The 18,452-nt window shown below is 37.0% G+C and overlaps 3 protein-coding genes across 3 annotated transcripts; all 3 read left to right on the top strand.

Annotated features, from left to right (window-relative positions):
• Nucleotides 1-4,962: 4,962 nt before the first annotated feature.
• Nucleotides 4,963-6,611, top strand: LOC106657366 (methyltransferase-like protein 2-A). Its single transcript, XM_014378839.2, has 6 exons — nucleotides 4,963-5,141; nucleotides 5,274-5,426; nucleotides 5,510-5,809; nucleotides 5,880-5,993; nucleotides 6,113-6,285; nucleotides 6,344-6,611. The coding sequence occupies exons 1-6, from the start codon at nucleotides 5,032-5,034 to the stop codon at nucleotides 6,478-6,480; spliced, it is 987 nt and encodes a 328-aa protein (XP_014234325.1). The 5' UTR covers nucleotides 4,963-5,031; the 3' UTR covers nucleotides 6,481-6,611.
• Nucleotides 6,612-6,885: 274 nt separating this feature from the next.
• LOC106657364 (solute carrier family 23 member 2) lies at nucleotides 6,886-12,762 on the top strand. Its single transcript, XM_014378829.2, has 13 exons — nucleotides 6,886-7,130; nucleotides 8,236-8,391; nucleotides 8,483-8,640; nucleotides 9,060-9,265; nucleotides 9,342-9,468; nucleotides 9,545-9,665; nucleotides 9,733-9,988; nucleotides 10,066-10,194; nucleotides 10,255-10,413; nucleotides 10,475-10,554; nucleotides 10,622-10,763; nucleotides 11,311-11,455; nucleotides 11,530-12,762. Exons 1-13 carry the CDS (start codon nucleotides 7,095-7,097, stop codon nucleotides 11,621-11,623), a joined length of 1,809 nt encoding a protein of 602 aa, XP_014234315.1. The 5' UTR covers nucleotides 6,886-7,094; the 3' UTR covers nucleotides 11,624-12,762.
• LOC106657363 (sphingomyelin phosphodiesterase 4) lies at nucleotides 11,622-17,403 on the top strand. Its single transcript, XM_014378828.2, has 13 exons — nucleotides 11,622-13,164; nucleotides 13,570-13,869; nucleotides 13,950-14,284; nucleotides 14,350-14,563; nucleotides 14,631-14,743; nucleotides 14,842-14,994; nucleotides 15,062-15,233; nucleotides 15,308-15,490; nucleotides 15,562-15,780; nucleotides 15,864-15,956; nucleotides 16,421-16,597; nucleotides 16,669-16,898; nucleotides 16,976-17,403. Exons 1-13 carry the CDS (start codon nucleotides 13,138-13,140, stop codon nucleotides 17,112-17,114), a joined length of 2,355 nt encoding a protein of 784 aa, XP_014234314.1. The 5' UTR covers nucleotides 11,622-13,137; the 3' UTR covers nucleotides 17,115-17,403.
• The last annotated feature ends 1,049 nt before the right edge of the window (nucleotides 17,404-18,452 follow it).

The following is an 18,452-nucleotide window of genomic DNA, read 5'->3' as shown; positions in this document are numbered from 1 at the left end:
ACGGATATAGGCATAAACGGAGAAGGGCGCGCTCTGCGATACAGCATAATATGTCTGCTGCGCGCCTAATATGTAATACGTAGCAGAATCTCTCTCCATCTCTCATAATAAAGGGGTTTCTTCAGCAATATAATCCGCGAAGAGCATCGCAAGCACACACCCATAACAGCTACGCACACATGTAGCGGTATAGGAGCGCCGAGAGAGCAGCAGAGCAACGCACGAGAGAAGACTTGAAATATGTGTGTTGGTGTGCGCTTGTATCTCCCTTTGCTGGTTTTGCTCGTTCGCTTGGCTCGCTCGCGCGCAACCCAGTATGTATGCTATATACCAGCAGTTACCCAAAAGGGGACCTTTGGATGCGAGTCGGAGCGAGTGAAAGCGAGACAGAACGAGCCAGCCGACGGCGCACGTTATTGAGCGGGCATTTCCCACAAAGCGCAGACTAGTGTAGAGGGCAACCACCCCGTAACCAAGAGCGCCGCTTGCGCGATGAGCCTTTCCTCTCTGTCTGTCTCTCTCTTTCTTTCTCTCTCTCTGTATATATATACAAGAGCACACGCATATATATACGGCTCTTTTATAGATATCTCCTTTCGTTTGCACTTCTGAAAGTGCGTGTATGTCTTTCACATGACACAAATTGTATCGCCTCGTCACTATCCATCTATAAAATATCCTACGGCCTGGACAAATCTCATCTGTACTTGTCATTCTAACTTTAAGCCGGTTTCGTTTATTTTTCTACCTCGAATGCTGAAAGCTCGCTCGGAATATTTTTCATCAAAAAAGCACAAAATAATGCTGCAACACGTACGTGAGTTTATGTACGCGCTTATTCAAATGTAAATAAAAAGCGCGAAACGCATTGCGCTTAACTTTTGAATATGAAATTTACTTCCGTGCTTGGATTTGATTTTTTTCATTTTTCTTTCCATCTCGACTTGTTTGGTTTTCGTATTTTGATTTTTTATTGAGATTTACACTTTATCGTGCTCGACGATGCGTGACAATTTTTTCATTCCCTTTTTTCATCATAAACATTCGGTTAGCGCCTCTTTAAATTCACAGTGAACGTTGAATCAAGTACTCGCGTGCGTTTTTTTTTAAAGTTTCCAAGAAAATTTTATCAATTTTGGCTTTATGTTTTTATCTGAGTGGTTGGAAAATTCAAGAATTCTTGCTGCTGATTACGGCTATTTAGGAGCAGTGATAACTAAAAAATGTATAATCATTTGGAACAAGTGAAACGCAAAAACCTCGAACGCCTTTGGCAAAATGTCTTTCTTTTCTTATTATCCCGAGGTACATTCATAGACTGCGGAAAAATGTGATTTATAATTTTTACAGCAGGGTGTATGCGCACGAAGCGTAAAACGAGGTTTTATCGACATTAAAAAGAAATTAAATTCTGTTGGAAAAAAGAAAAAGAAGTGAAGTTACTGTTTCACAGCTCTTGCACAAAACATTGTCGTCGTCATCATCGTCGCGATTCATACTCCTTCTTTCTCTCGATCGAACGAGCTGACAACGACAGTCGTTCGGCATTGCAGCTCCGTAAAAAGCTTGCGCCACTTTATGTAGCACTCTATACACTTTAGGAATTGTATGATGTTTTCAAAAGCTCATCTATGTATATACAGCAGTGCATGTAGCGGAAGAAGAATATGTTTTTGCGATATGCTCGAAAAATAGGGCTCGTGGCCTCGTTTCTTCGCGGTACTTTTTGTGTTCTGCTAACTCATTCCCTGCTGCATGCTCGACGAGACTTGATATACGTACACTACCTTGCCGGCCTCAAAATTGTTTGGAAATTTTATCAGATGGTCGTCTGAACACATATAAAAAATGATTGAGCTTTGAGTCATTTGGGAAAAAATTCCTAAATTTTAACGAAAACTGATTTACATCCGTTGTAAATTAAACCCCGTATCATTAAAACCGGATAACGCTCAAAGTGCTAATTAATTTTCAAGAATAATGCTCGAATAAAAATGTCAGATACACCGGAGCTCTCGATCCTCTCGTCGATATGACTTGGAAAGTAATGCGAGCTCATATATCATTTTTGTCGATCTCTGCACGTAGATATAGATATATATGAAATATATCATGCAGGCGGGCGTTGCGCATTTTTCACTTATAATTCAATAAACGCTTCACACTCACACACACTTGCTTGAATTTGACTATGCCTAGGCTATCGACGCTAGTGGGTAGATTTAAGCCAAAAGATGCGATGCGAATGGCCTTGCGAGTTTGCGCACGCGGCACAAGATGTGCATCGCACGGGATGATTTATTTATGCCGCTGCAGGAAACTGCATACCTGCTGCTCCGTGTCGGCCTTTTCGCCCTGCGCTCGTGCACGACGATCTAATAATATCGACTGGTGATTGATTTTAATGCGACTCGCGTTCGCGGGTCGGTGACCTCATCTGGGATATGCAAACACGGCGTTGGAGGGCGAGGATGGGGTTCTGCGCACGACCATATAATACAGATGCTGTACGAATAAATAAGGGATCTTTCTCCAAAGTGTACGTAGGCGAGCATAAAATCAATGTGTCGGGCGACAAAGTGTAAAACTAGTCGCATTAGGAGCGCGAACTGGAGGAATCCATGCTGCTAGCTACGAATTCAGCTGGCCATGGTCGCGGGGCGCAGCGCTCGATATGCCGCGCCTCTCGTCGATCGTAATGTACCTCTCTGTACACAAGCGCCGGTGCACGACCGAAGCTCGGGCAAGAAAAGGAAGAAACGAACATCGGTGTATCGATTTCTTGCTCAGGAAACATTATGTACAGCAGCCTAGCAGCTCAACTGCTGCTGCTACACTACTGCTTCTCGCTACAAATCGGCAGTAACGCGCAGGACTAAAACACTCGAGGTGTTGTATGCCGGCTTCTACGTGTGCGTGTGTGTACGTGTTAGTCGCTGGGTATAAATACGCAGCTCGAGTCTGTGCTCCGTGCACAGCGATGGTGACGTAATCCATCCCAGCGGCAGCAGCCATTTCCTTGCGAGCCCATGCGCAAAAGCCCTCGAGCTTCCGGCTCCTCCATGCATGTAGCGTATCCTACTAACTGACTGACTCGACTCCAGAGTCAATAGCCAACTCTGCGCCAACGACGACGTTTGCCCGTGATACGCCCGATAGCTGACGTATATATACCTACACCCTGCCACGTACAAACACACACGATGGCCCTATTAAGTGCCCCTAAAACAACCATGTTAATCACTTCATCGTGCACGACGGCGCTAATATTGATCACCGGAAACTTTTTGGCCTTTTCATATACGATTCGAATTCGTACCCTCGAAAATATTTCTACTATCATTTGGAACATATACATACTGCGTTTTTCTTTACTGTTTCTAAAGAGGTTCATCGAATGCCAGTGACATTGATCCAACTTTTCTGCTTTGGATTACAGCCAAACACGAGCGCGTGAGGACGTTTCTCAACCGCCAAGCTCTGTCCTAAGCGTTTAGCGAGAAAAATTTTCAATTTTTAACCTCCCCCAAGCCATTCTTCACGCTTGGCAATCTCCGTTCGCTTAACGTCGTTCTTTTATTTTAATTTTCTTTCGCTCCGAGAGCCGAGCACGCGAAAAATAGAGAGAGAGAGAGAGAGAGAGAGAGAGAGAGAGGTAGCTGCACACACATTTTCAATGCTGCACAGTTATATGCATACGCTATATTGTAATTTCGCGATGCGCGCGACTCGACGCTATGACTTTTTTCATCGAAGGACTTTATGCTTTCCTTTTCTTTCTTTTTTCACGTCTGCTTTTCAGCGTTGCGCCTCCAGCTTCGCGCGTTTTTATATCATATCACGAGCTCTGCACGTTAATGTTACTTTTCTTTCGTCGTAATTATATGTATTCGTGCTGATGCGCAGCGGCCTAAATTCACATAATTATTCATTTTTCTTGAATATATATTATGTGCTTTTAGTATTTTTTAAGCTCACGTTGGAATTATTATAATAAGAGACAATTGCAAAAAAGAGGAATAATTTTGTAGTGCGCAACGTACCCTTTTTCATAATGTGAAAATTTCATGTCAGTCTTTTGCTTCTAAGTTTATCTCTCAAGTCTTTTTTACATATGAAACAGCTTGTTATACTAAAATTTTCGTTAATTTTTCACCTATAGTTTATTCAATCCAAAACTAAGATATACTTTTGCGAGACAAAGTTATGAATAACATTGCTTCAACTATGCTCATTCGCCCATAGGTAAGATTGCTTAAATTGGAAGACTTGAACCCCTTATACACTGCTATTTTTGTTTCTACATTATTCAGAGGCTGAATTAAATCATTGCTGATAGTAACTTGAGTTTTGTATTCCGCTCTGAGCATGCAAACTTAATTGGCGATCGATCCTTCTGTGGTCGAGTCTCACAGCGGTGAATAAACTATAGCTAGACAGGACGCGTCAACTAACTCGTTCAAAGCTATTCGAATAAAGCTTAACTTGGTTAAGGTATACGAGGACATATAAACTTGCGCCGACAGACATAGACGCGATGGCGCTGCTGAAAGCTCGCCTGGACGAGACTTGCTGCATCTCATCCCAGTGAAAGAGCTTAAATTAAGCACTAACAATTTACGAGCCTCTTAATTGTTAATTTTATGTTACGTACTTTGTTTAATCTCAATCGTTATAACCATTGACATTAAATTGTTTTTATTAATTATTATATTAAAATTTTTCGAGGCGTGTAAGCCTATCTAGCATAACTTTAAGCTGTCCATGATTGCATCGACGTGAATTTAATTCGAAAAACTTGACTTGTTTTCTCGCTCGATTATCGCGAATTCACTGGGAAATTCTCGCGTCGGCATTACGACGAGAGATACGAGTTTTGTCGGCATGTTGTTGGTGAGTCTTTGCCGAATCCACCTCAGGTGGCAGCACCGTCTGGTCGTACACGTGCGTTTGTTGCTTCCGCGCGGCCGGCTGCACCCGTCCTGCACTCCGCGTATCAGCGTGTGTGAGTCTGCATTGATTGTTCTGAACATGGCTACGTTTACCCCAGAAGGTGCCGGCAGTGCCGCAGATGGCAAGAGGCCGCAATTTGGAAATCGAACTCTCGGCGAAGAAGATGACGTTTTTCGACACAATTCGTGGTATGTTTTTTTTTCTTGCATTCACCGTCGATGCCAAATGAGCAGTTGACAATGTCGCGAGTTCATAACCTCAACTACAATGCAACATTACACGTCAAGTGTCAATCATTAACAATCAACACTGTGTTACAGGGATAATGTTGTGTGGGACAAAGAACAGGAGGAATTAGCCTTGCAAAAAGTTAAAGAAAACTCCAAAATTACAGCATCGAGTGAGGAAATTTTACAGTATGAAACAGAGGCTGACAAATATTGGGACAAATTTTATGGAATTCATCAAAATAAGTAATAAAACACTTGCTTCAATTATTTTATAATTATTAGGGATAATGAACCAATAATAATAACTTATCATTTTTCAATTAAAGATTTTTCAAGGACAGGCACTGGTTGCTGACAGAATTCCCTGAATTGGCTCCTGAAAAAGTACAGCAAAATAAAAATATACCACTGAGAGAATCAACGGAGCCCCAAAATGAAAAAGATGAAACAGTTGAAACCTTAGACAACCCGCAGAAAAAAATATTTGAAATAGGTTGTGGAGTAGGAAATACCATATTTCCTTTGTTATTATATAATGACAATCCAAATCTTTTTGCATATGGCTGTGATTTTTCATCAGCTGCAATTGAAATAATGCAACAAAGTAGAGAATATGATGCGGCAAGGTAATTTTTTACTGCAAATATAGATGGTCTAAGTTGTCAAACAAAAAAATTAATTTATTATTGATTCTAGATGTAAGGCATTTGTTTTGGACGCTACTCAAGATGATTGGAATCCACCATTTGAAGAAAACAGCTTAGATATTGTAATTTTGATATTTGTACTTTCTGCCATAAATCCAGACAAGTATGTTTGTTTAAATTATATTGGAATACACAAAATACTTTATTGAATAATTTTCAAAAATTATCAAATGAGATAATACAATTATCGTATTAAAAAAATTTTAATTTTACCATTTGCAGATTTCAACATGTTGTGAAACAAATTCATAGGTATTTAAAACCAGGAGGTTTAGTATTATTTAGAGATTATGGAAGATATGATCTAGCTCAATTAAGATTTAAGCAAGGCCGTTGTGTTGCCGAAAATTTCTACGTAAGAGGTGATGGCACAAGGTGCTACTTTTTCACTCAAGGTAAGTCTTGACTTTAACAGTACATTATTTTCTATTAATTCATTTAAATATTTTATAGAAGAGCTCAGGGAACTGTTTACTGGCTGTGGATTTGAAGAAGTTCAGAATATTGTTGACAGAAGACTGCAAGTCAATCGCGGCAAACAAATTCGAATGTACCGAGTTTGGGTTCAATGTAAATATCGCAAACTATAATTTGAACATAATTAAAGTTTGTTTAATTATATGTACATATAATTGACTTGTATTTATGATACTAAACGTGGCTTTAGTTTTTTATTAAAAATAGTGTCATAAGAGTTATTTTTTTGTAATAAAGACGTTAAATTACACTCAAATTTGTAATTATTCTAATCAGAAAACGCAGAGATTCTTATCATTACAACTTGCATAATAACTAAAAATCTGCACTTAATATAAGCAATAAAGTATTATCAGCCTGTGATCACAAGAAAAAAGTCGAGCACAGAGCTATAACGTATAAGTAATGCACCCAACCGTTCGGTCTCTTGAGAGAAGCGCCAAGAAAAAAATATATATTGGCAAAAGAATAATAGAGGGCGATGCGGAAGATTACCCACCACACTGTTATGTTCTGCTCCGAGCTTGAAGCCTCGTGATCGGTGAATCGCTAAATCAGTCGCGATAGATCGCGCGTCTCAAATCGTTACGAGCTCGCTAATTGTTTGAAGCTCGTAAATCTATTTCATAATAGTCACACCGAACAGTGCATCGATACATTTGAAATAATATTTTTATACAAAAGTACATTTTTTTATATTAAAAGTTACAAAATCGGTAATTGCAAAATGAATGACAAAAGTGCTACTGATATCGATATTGGGGTGAGTTAAAGAAAATATTATTCTGGATTCCCAAACATGTGAGATAAAGTGGAATATTATCAAGTTAAACGACATGATTGTAGTATTTTGAATAAAAAAAAAGTATGTTCATGTTCAAGTTTGTGCGAAAAAATGTGTAACGTATCGTATGATATTAAATTACGCTAGAGGATTTTCGTTCTAGAAATGATGCTTATCACAGCAAAGCGTATAAGGTTTTGTTTCAGTATTTCCTTTCATTACAATAAAAGAAAGTGCCTTTTATTTCGATAAAATAAAGTAAAATTATTTAAAGGTGACGTTGAAAAAATTAATTGCATTGCCCACGTGCGTCACGCTCGTTTATCCCGTCGTTGAAATCAATTCGAGCGAAGTAAATTAAACAAATACACGATTTTCTTGCCTGCGTAAACGCGAATGATGATAAAAAATGCCCGAGCCTGTATTGCTAATCAAGAAGATATTTCAATATAGATATACGCAGCTGTGTAATACGTGCAGGCACAAACTTGCGTTTTGCTCTTCCGAATGCACTGCCGGGAAACTGATGACAACGTGGTGTTGATTAAACTGTATACATGTATACGCGGATTATGCGTTATAGCTACGATGTGTTTGCTTTAATTATTCGACCGATTCCCGCGTTATATTTGCACAGACACTCGTGTGTGTATAATGCGTATACGTGCAAAAGTGTAATTTTCAGCGTGATCAATAATACCTAAGTTTTCTTTTTCAATCTACATTGCTCTTTGTAGGATAAGTGCCTTGAGATCGAGTTTGAGAGCAAATTTATTGAATTAGCATAATTTATAGCTAAAGAGACGTGTAGCTGCCGGTGCTGCATGCTCGAACGAAATTTAAATTCGCACAGGTTCGTACGCGCGTACACGCCCATTATTGCAACAAGGAAAATCATGCATTCTTAAAGGGGTTTTCACGCATTAATCCGCGACTAGGTCGAGATCCTCGGCAATTGATTTTCTTGTACTGCGCGCAGCATGTCAGACTCTATTATTTATAGTAAAAAACAAAAAAACCTGCGCTCGCTCTCGCGATTAATCTGATTCCAAGTAAATAGTCATCGCTTCGTTATACTTTGCAGGGGATTATGGAGCATACGGCGGTTACGCTGGAACAGGAGAGTAACGAGGATTTCCAAGGTAATAAGGACAAAGTAGCCGAGAGTAGAGGCAGCGACATAACTTATGGGATAGACGACGTGCCACCTTGGTACCTTTGCTTATTCATGGCACTTCAGGTACATAAATCTCGAGCCGAGTTTATATAGCCAACACGAGCATCAAATACCTGATTTTGATGTGTAACGTTAAAAAGATTAACAATTCTAGCACTATCTGACCATGATCGGAGCCATAGTATCGATACCTTTCATTCTAACGCCGGCTCTGTGTATGGCTGAGGACGATCCTGCCCGTAGCTATATCATCTCGACGATGATTTTTGTCACCGGTCTGGTGACATTTTTGCAGTCGACCATAGGTTGCAGGTACTTTGCACAGAAGTATTTTGTGCATTAACGACATTTTTAAAACGCGATATGAAGCAAAGCAAAGCAAAATCAAATCTAATTCTGAGATTTAATTTAAAAAAATGTAGCTTCCGCGAGTATTAACAGCTATTATTTAATGCTTGTAAAGATAATATGCATTGAGTAGAGATTGTGCACTGATCAAGCGCTTATTAGATGTCGGGTTTTATTGTTCAAATTATCATTTTACGATTTTACGCTCGACAGAATTCCATTTATGATGATGGTTTCAAGAAAAGAATTTTTAATGCTTATCGTTTTTCAAACAGATCAGCGAATGAATACACATTAACCGAGTTACAATCGCTCGTGCTTGTTTTTAAAAAACAATATTTTTATTTTCAAGGTCGAAATTTTGAATAATATATTATTTACAGATTACCATTGGTTCAGGGAGGTACGATATCGTTTTTAGTACCAACTTTGGCTATTCTAAATTTGCCACAATGGAAGTGTCCAGCCGAGGATGTTCTTAGTCAAATGGCTCCTGAAGACAGAACCGAAATGTGGCAAGTAAGAATGAGAGAACTTTCCGGTGCAATCGCTGTGTCGGCTTTATTTCAAGTAATTGTTGGATATGGTGGTAATCAATGCGGTTTATTTGTTGTTGTAATCAACATCAAAACTAATGGCACTTCATCACTATGTAATTTTTATAGGCATAATTGGATACCTATTGAAATTCGTTACACCGTTAACTATAGTACCAACAGTTTCTTTGGTTGGATTATCGCTCTTCGAAAATGCAGCTGATGCTGCTTCAAAACATTGGGGAATAGCTGCAGGGTGATTTGAATGTATTTTTACATAAAAATGTATATGTTACAACTATAATTTATGCCTAATTGGGTATTATTTTCAGAACTATACTGATGTTAACGCTGTACTCTCAAGTCTTAGTTAATGTCAATGTTCCAATTATAGTTTATAAAAAAAATCAGGGATTCAAAATAACTTGGTTTGCTCTATTCAAACTTTTCCCAGTAAGTTTCAAAAGTAATGTTGTAAAATTACATCAAATATATTATGTAAAGGATGCTTTTAATTTAGGTATTACTTACGATTGTTGTCATGTGGATTATTTGTGCCATTTTGACGTTTACTGATGCGTTACCAGTTGGTCATCCAGGAAGAACAGATACAAAGTTAAAAATTATCAATGATTCGCCTTGGTTTAGAGTTCCTTATCCAGGACAATGGGGAGTTCCAACAGTTACGTTGTCTGGAGTTTTGGGAATGCTTGCTGGAGTATTAGCTTGTACAGTTGAGTCCATAAGCTATTATCCAACAACCTCAAGAATGTGTGGTAACTGTAACAAATATTTATAGATTTAGTTCTAAAAAATCACAAGAATATGAATTATATTTGAAAATATTACACAGGAGCTCCACCTCCCCCGGTTCATGCAATTAACCGAGGAATTGGTATGGAAGGACTTGGTACGCTATTAGCTGGACTTTGGGGAAGTGGCAATGGAACCAATACATTTGGAGAAAATGTTGGAACTATAGGTATATAAAAATTGTTATTTTGGGATGACTGAATTTTAAAAAAATGTTAAAATTTGATAGGAGTGACTAAAGTTGGAAGTCGACGAGTTATACAATGGGCTTGTGTGCTCATGATACTGCAGGGTGTAATTAGCAAATTTGGAGCAGTTTTTATAATCATTCCAGAACCAATTGTTGGTGGAATATTTTGTATTATGTTTGGTATGATAGCTGCATTTGGTGAGTAAGAACAAAAATTAATTTTAAAAAGTCATATTTTACATTTTTAAAATTCTTTCAGGTTTCTCAGCTCTACAATATATCAATTTGAATTCAGCCCGCAATCTCTATATACTTGGATTTTCTGTTTTTTTTCCACTGGTAAAATTAATATTTACAAAAAAGATATAATGCATGGTAAACTGCATAAGATGAATCAAATTTACAGGTACTTTCTAAGTGGATGATCAAACATCCTGATGTAATAAAAACTGGCAATGAAGTAGTTGATGGAGTTTTAACAGTATTATTAAGCACAACTATTTTGGTTGGAGGAGCTATTGGATGCTTTTTGGATAACTTGATTCCAGGTAAAGAAAAAAATAATTGTTTAAATCATGTAAGTTGCCTTCATCGATAATCTTAAACCCTAAATAGTTCAGCTGAGTAATTCAAATCCACATTGAAAAAACTTTTCAACACTCCCATAAAGCTGAACTTTCTCATCAACTTTGCGAAAAAAAAATCAAAAAGCTCACTTGATCTTCTATAAACCTACGTACGCAAAGGTCATGGCAACACATAGATCAAGTTCACAAGAGTCATTAACCTCAATGCACCACCCACTATATACGTTTATGCAGTACTGCATACGCTGTCAGGCAAAAGCGCCGCATACCTCTTGCGATTAACGATGTTGCTGCAACAGCATCAGCGTACATATACATTCGTGCAAAAGCAAGAGAGAAAGAGAGAGAGAGAGAGAGAGAGAGAGAGAGAGAGAGAGAGAGAGAGAGAGAGAGAAAAACGAATAAGCAATCGCGTGAAATATGTCAGCGTACGCACTCTTACCAGCATGATTTTCCTATCATTTTAATGATAAAAAAGCACAAGCCTCTACGATGTTATGATTTTCAGGGAGCAACGAGGAAAGAGGACTCGATGCTTGGGCTAAGGAGATGGAATTGAACGCGACCAATGTTAAGGATGACGAGGACGATGAGAGTACCGAGTATGCTTACAACACCTTCGATCTGCCATTCGGCATGGCCTTACTTAGACGGTAAATATCGGGATTACGGAGCAAATGATGATTCGGAAAAGGGTGTGTATATTATAAGTGATTTTCTGTGGTAGCTGGAAGTGGACATCGTATTTACCATTCTCGCCGACGTACAGGCCAAGGCCATTCTTCTGTGGACGTCAAAAGTCGAGCAGTAAGGACAATTGATGCGACGTGATGTATCAGTGCAGCACAAGCAGAGCGCACAGCAGGCAGAAGCGCGATCTGCCGAGTTGCAAAGCTGCTGATAGCCGTTATATATGCAAGATTCTTCACCGACGATACGCGAACATCAACTTATTTATACCTTCTTTATACAGACTTTTGAACTTGTTTTGCGCGCACTCATCTGCACCAAATTTACAATTTTTATTATATGCTTATGTCGCACACCGTAGTAGCTTTATATTGAAAATGATATATTCGTTGCCGACCAAATGATTAAATTCCGCCTAGTGCGAATCGTCAGGCCACCGCCGCACCTCTCTCTCTCTCTCTCTCTGCACAGCCTCGCGAGACTCCTCGAGAGAAACCGTGAAATGTAACGACGATCGCAGAAAGCTTCCTATATGGATGCAGTGGTTCGGGCCGCGTTTATTTTTACTTATTGATCGATCTCTCTAGGCTCCGGCTATGATACTACTACTGGTTATGCAGCTTTGGGGCTGTTTAATTAATACAGCTCTCTCGAGAGCGTATGTAAGACGTTGTCGAGCGAGCTAGCCAGGTATGTGGTGCTCCGCTGAAACGAGGTGAAGTATAGGTAGAATGCCTGTCGTATATACCTATAGCATATTCAACGCTCATATCGTACGTATAACAGAATGCAATATAAAGTTACCGGCTAAGTTTCTGCGATCGATAATTTCGCGGACGAGCATCTAGAGTCCCGTGTGCAGTGTAGTGTATATGTCCACGCGCGCCGGTTACAATTGCAAGGATGCACGCGTCGCGACGCAGATCATGCGAATCGAGTGCCGTATCATGCGCTGCATGCGTATTGCGGAACGTCGCTGTGAAGGTGGACCTGTGCTGTGCGCCTCCTGCATCATGCTATATTATACCTATCACCCCGGCAGCCCGGCACGCGGACGCGCAATTCCCATGTCCCATGTAGAATAAATTATACCTGCTACGTACTTACTCGGCGCAAAGGCATCCTATCACTGTTCGAATTAATTTTGCCGGCTCGGTGTGTCGATGTTGCACTGCTCGTTACATATATTTTTATGCGCAATGTATATTACTGCCAACATCACCACGATTATCCAAATGTAATAAAATATTCATTTAATTCATTCCGATGATTTCTGTCTAATAATAATTTTGCTCTACTGACAACTCATATGGTTTAAAACAACTGACGTTCGGTGCTACTATTCAATATCTTTAATAGTCTGTGGGTAAAAAATGAATGTAAATCAACACCTGCTATTGAAAGTATAAGTCAACGATGGTCAACCGATGTTCAAAGCATTGCCCGCCATTTCCAAGCACGCGGTAGCGTCTCTTTTCAAAAAATTTGTCTGCTCCGGCCTCCGAGTCTAATTTTGACTCTGCGCTGCCGCAATCGCTCTGTACAAGTTGTTGTTGTTGTGACGTTTGTCAAAAATATCAAGCGAGTTTTATCAAGTTATTACTATTTTGACACTTTATGTTTGTGTTAACGAACAAAATTAATTATGTCAACGTCAGTGGAAGTTGTAACGGTAATTCTTTATTTTTAATAACTATGCCATTAGAAATGTGCACTTAGATTTACGCTATGTCTTAGAGGTTAGGTATAATTTCATTGTCGTCGAATTTATTATTCGATATACTTTAATGAATTCGATTGTTTTTAATGTAATGTCTAAAATGTTGGTTTTTCATTTTGAAGAGACACCAAAAACATTGTATAATTATAAATTTTTAATTTAATAAAGTTGAATACCTATTTAAATGTTTTGATTCTTTTACACAATTCTTTTAAAAGTATTCAGTTAAACTCTTAAAAATTAAATTTAAAAGCTTATATTTTTGCTCTGCTTTTGGCATTTCGAAATTGAATACAACATTTTTAATCAAAGGATTTTCATTTAATTATAAATCTTTAAAAATTGAAATTATTTCAGGCCAGGGTACAAGCTTTTTTAAGCTTACCTCTAGTTCCACGATGCAGAGAGCTGTCAATTCTTATAGATAATCTTAGTACAGCAGAGCTGCAACACATCTTTCCACTACTCATTGATTCAATATTTGGTGTTACTGACAATGTGGGATGGGACTTACATGCTATAACTTTAAAGCGATATCCTCAAGAATATGAAGTGCTATGCAATTTTTTAAGTCCTATGGGACCTATTTTTTCAGCATGCTATAAATTGCTTCCTGATTGTTACTTGAAATATAATTTTCCAGTGTCTTTCTTGCCGGTAAGAAAAATCACCATTCAATATTAAAATTTAATAATTTGAAATCGTAATACCAATAAAATGATTAAATTTATTTTCAGACTAAAATCCGGCATATGCTGGAAGAAGGAATAATACCTCCATTCTATTCTGATAAAATAAAAGACGAAAATAGTTCTCGAACACCAAATTACTTATCAATGAATCCTTTTGAATACTATATATTTCACTTTGCGTATCATTTGACCAATCCATGGTTACTAATTCAACACCAAGAAAATGTATGGGTCAACTGGGAAACTGTATATGTTGAATTAGCAAATTGCTACCTATATCACTTTTTACCTAAAGATAATTCACCTGTGTTACCTGACATAGCGCCTTATGTTAAAAAGACTCCTCCAAGAAAATTGATGCAAGCCCAAGATACTAAAAAGTGATGAATTAACTTTTTAATATTATTTTTAATTAATTTATAATTTAAACTACTCTCAATTTTAGATTACAAACACCATGCCGCCTTTTAAGACCAACAATGTTATCCCAAAATACAAATAATTGTAACACAACTTCATCTCCTCAACAATGTCTGCCACAAGTTTGGAGAAGTGAAACAATTTTACAAGTATTTCTTGATTTTTGGTTAGAATATACTGAAGAACCCCAATTTTCTCCAAATCGGAACCAACAAGTTAATGGTTCTCCACCAAGAAGAGTAAGTTAACATTAACAATATTGTCTTAAAAAAGTTGTTTCATTGTTTTTTATACTTTTCTCAACAGCATAGCATTCATTCTGGAGAACACATAAGGCTAGTGAGAACATTTATTAAAACTTTGCACGAATTTGCTAACAGTGCCATAGGTGATAAAAGTGCAATGGATGAATTAAAAGGGTAAAAATATTTTACATATAGTAGATTATATAATACCAATAAATGGTATTATATATGGAATGGAACCTTGTAAAAAATACATCTACTTGCTATTGCAGTGTCATAATGCCATCTGTACAAGGAAAAATTTACACTTTCTTGAGAAAAGCTATTCATCATTGGCCTTTAGACAGCTCTTTTAGATTAATATTGGAAGCGTGGCTGAGTTTTATACAACCTTGGAGATATGTTCAAGGAATTCCTTTATCAAAGTATTGTATAAAATCAACTTAGTAAAGAGTGGTTTTTATTATGGTACTATATGTTTTTTTTCTGTAGGAAAATCGAAGAAGAAGAAAGAGGAAAAATTCAAGATCCGAACAAATGGGTCTCATTTGTTGCCAATAATTTATTATCTTATACTGCTATTTTTCAGCAGTTGTTACCGCGATTCCTTCGTACAGATCTTGTTGCTCCCAAAAATGCACATATGCTATTCAGAGTTACCAAAGTATAATTGATTAAATAAAATTTAATTTAAAATAAAAATTCAATTTTTTAACACTACTTGTTTAAATATTTCAGGTATTTTCTCAACCCTTCTTAGCAAAGATATTAATGGAAGTTGAATGCTGTCTCGATGATATTGCTTTAACACGAAATCGTTCGGCTTGCCAATGGACAGGGACTATTAGACAACAAATTTTAGAACTGGAAGGTCCAACCTATCAATATATCCCAATGTTTTCATGCGAAAATATGCAACAGGTGTGTATTTATTATAAGGTTGTTAATTGTAATCTAAAGATATATAATCAGGGCATAAATTAAATTTGCAGATCATACAATTTTTGGGTGCAATTAAACAAGCCCATTTAACTGCAACAAGTCTTGTCGAGGCCTTGGAAAAACGTCGCACTGGAAAACGCCTTCTTTTTTCCATTTGGGAATTTTTCAATGGAAATGAAAACAATTCAGAAGACATAAGTTTAGATGATCGAAAAAAAGTACCAGTGTTTCTTGCTAATGCTCAAATGCAGTTGATGGAAGTTTTTCAGGTAGTTAAGGCACAAAAGAGTTTTTAAAGTTTTATGCGTAATATTTAATTTATTTTAAAATGATCATTCGTTGTTATTTTTAGCTAAACGCGGACGAAATTCCAGAATCGGCAATAGCAGCTGACCAAGAATATCATGAAAGCATTTTGTCTACTTCGTTTTGTCATCAGTCACATGTAAGTTGATTAACAGTGAGGTCGCGCGAGAACTTATTGTTTACGAAGGGTCGGAAAAGTCGAAAACGAGGTTTTGGATCGAGTTTGATCATTGAACTCTGGAGATTTTTCGGGAAGCTACTCTCTCACGTCTACCGCACGGTACATTGTCTCTGATTCAATTTTATCGCGTAGATGCTTGACTTTTGGACTTTTTCGTGTGTGTGCTTGATAATTGCACTAGTAGTTATTTGATTACTAATTTCAAGAGTGATCCCAAAAAAGATTTCATTATTTTTCTATCGTTTAAACATGTAACATTTTTTTTTAAATTTATAATAGTTATTGGTTGAATTGCATGAATTGGTAAAGTTTGTAAAAACTTGTCAAAATTTTTTTATAAATCTACCGACAAAAAAAATACAACTACACGGAGACACAATTTTATCAAATGGTCGCAAGTAATCGCATTTTTTCGTTTCCAGTTTGAATCAAGTTTCGATACGACAAGGCCTGGAGTTTTCGTCCCAATTCAAGACGGACGTCAAAATTGTCGTTATATTGAATATATGGGTGATCTTGAACTGCAACCTGTTCGCAGCTATGAAAATGCTTTTCTAGTCAGATTTTTTTATAATTTTTGCAGCTATATCAATAATAAGGTGAGTATTTATAGCTTCAAATTGATCTGCATTAATTGACGTATATTATTAATTAAATTTTTCATTAACAGTATCAGGATCACTTATGCTCTGCCTATAGCAGAGAAGATTTTTTTGGAAGAATTTCTCGACAGATTTTAAAGCCACCTTCGACTGTAGTCCAATTACCTAAAAGAACTCCAACTGGATTCTCTTCTGGATATGAGAAAAACATACCACCACACATAAGTTTACGAGCAGCTGCCAGCTACTATTTGATGATACGATTCATGCTGGGAGTGTTACTATTTTGGCTTTTCGGGTGAATAATTTTTTTAATTAACAAAAGTAAGTTTTTTTTATAGCCTTAAAACTAAAAAACGTGTGTTAATCATTCAGGTACGGAACGACGGCATATTTTGGCGTTATTTTTTCAGCCTGGATATTTTATATATTAATAAAGGCTATATGCGAACCTTTAAGTAATAGAAATGGTGATGTATCAAGACGAATGACACAATCATTTACTATTCAATAAATTTGAAAACACTCAATAATGAACTGAAATGCTAATTTGTAAATATTAGCCTTCCACAATCATTTTCTACGGACAATTTTTCGTCGAATTTTTATATTTAAAAAGTTCAGAATTTCTTATATATATGAAAAAAAATATATATAATAAATAAAAAAAAATAATAATAACGAAGATTTTATAGGAATTAAACAGTTTTGATAATTTTTTATTGGCTTATGTTTCCATATAATTCTTATATCATTTGTATATGCAGGGTACTTGAAGCGAGAAATATATGTATATAAAACTATATCGAAATGGAGTTTATTTTTTTGATCTTTCACTATCTTCATCATTTTTTTTTTATGTTAAAATTTGTTATCGAACGTCTAACACTGTGTTAACAAGAAAATCGTTTACTTTTAATACTTGTTTACTACTTGTGAGATATTTTTCAATGTTTCGAGTTTGAAAAATACTTGAACGGCATCACAAAGTGGTATGTATTACTAGAACCCGCAAAAATTCAGAAAGTTACAAACAAGTTAATGCACGAAGTATGGAATAGGCCGTAAAAAACAAAAAAGTCTGAGTAAAAAATCCAAAAGAAGCTGCGCCAGAGTCAGGCATTACATCGTGACGGTTGTTTCAAGCTTGAACGGCTGGTCTTTTATAATTGGATAAAGTTACCGGAACCTAACTGTGGTGTACGTAGAGGGACAAGTATTTATCCTCATACTCATGGTAAACAACTTGAGTAGTTGAGTAGCAGCTGAACGGCCTTTCGACGAAATTTATAACTCTGCTTGTGTTACTTTTTTTATTTATTTTTATTTTTATGCATGCTATTGTTTGCTAACAATGTTAATATATAACTGCAAATTATTAGCATACGGCTTGTAAGCGTATTTTTTGTTTAAAAAGCCACCTAAGTGATATTACCTCACGCAGGGAAAGTGACGACACGCAAACGAGGCATTTTTCGATCTTGCCCTTGAAGAGCTTTATTGTAAAACTCGATGCAGATGGACCCTCGATTAAACGTCGTCAGCAATAGCGTTTACACGATAGTGGCCATAATCAGTCTTGAGTATTATGATTGATATTTACTGTAAGCTCTCCCTATGAATAGATGTAGGCAAGTGTGCGCGATAGAATGTATGTTTACATGTACATAGATATATTCTCAAAGTGAAATATCCATTCGTACATGCAGTGTTGACGTTTTCGCGTTCAAGCACATTTACTTGGATAAATATTTGCATTTACAGTTCTTCCGGGAAGTTTTCTTATTTATTCGAGTATATTAGCGATTAAAATATCGGTCGATTATTTAGTTCTTGAGAGCGTGCCGGCTTT

The sequence above is a fragment of the Trichogramma pretiosum genome, unplaced genomic scaffold, assembly GCF_000599845.2.
Source record: "Trichogramma pretiosum strain Unisexual culture from Peru unplaced genomic scaffold, Tpre_2.0 scaffold15, whole genome shotgun sequence".
NCBI lineage: Eukaryota > Metazoa > Arthropoda > Insecta > Hymenoptera > Trichogrammatidae > Trichogramma > Trichogramma pretiosum.
The sequence above is the reverse complement of the archived record's forward strand: the minus strand, read 5'-3'. Positions and strand labels throughout refer to the sequence as shown.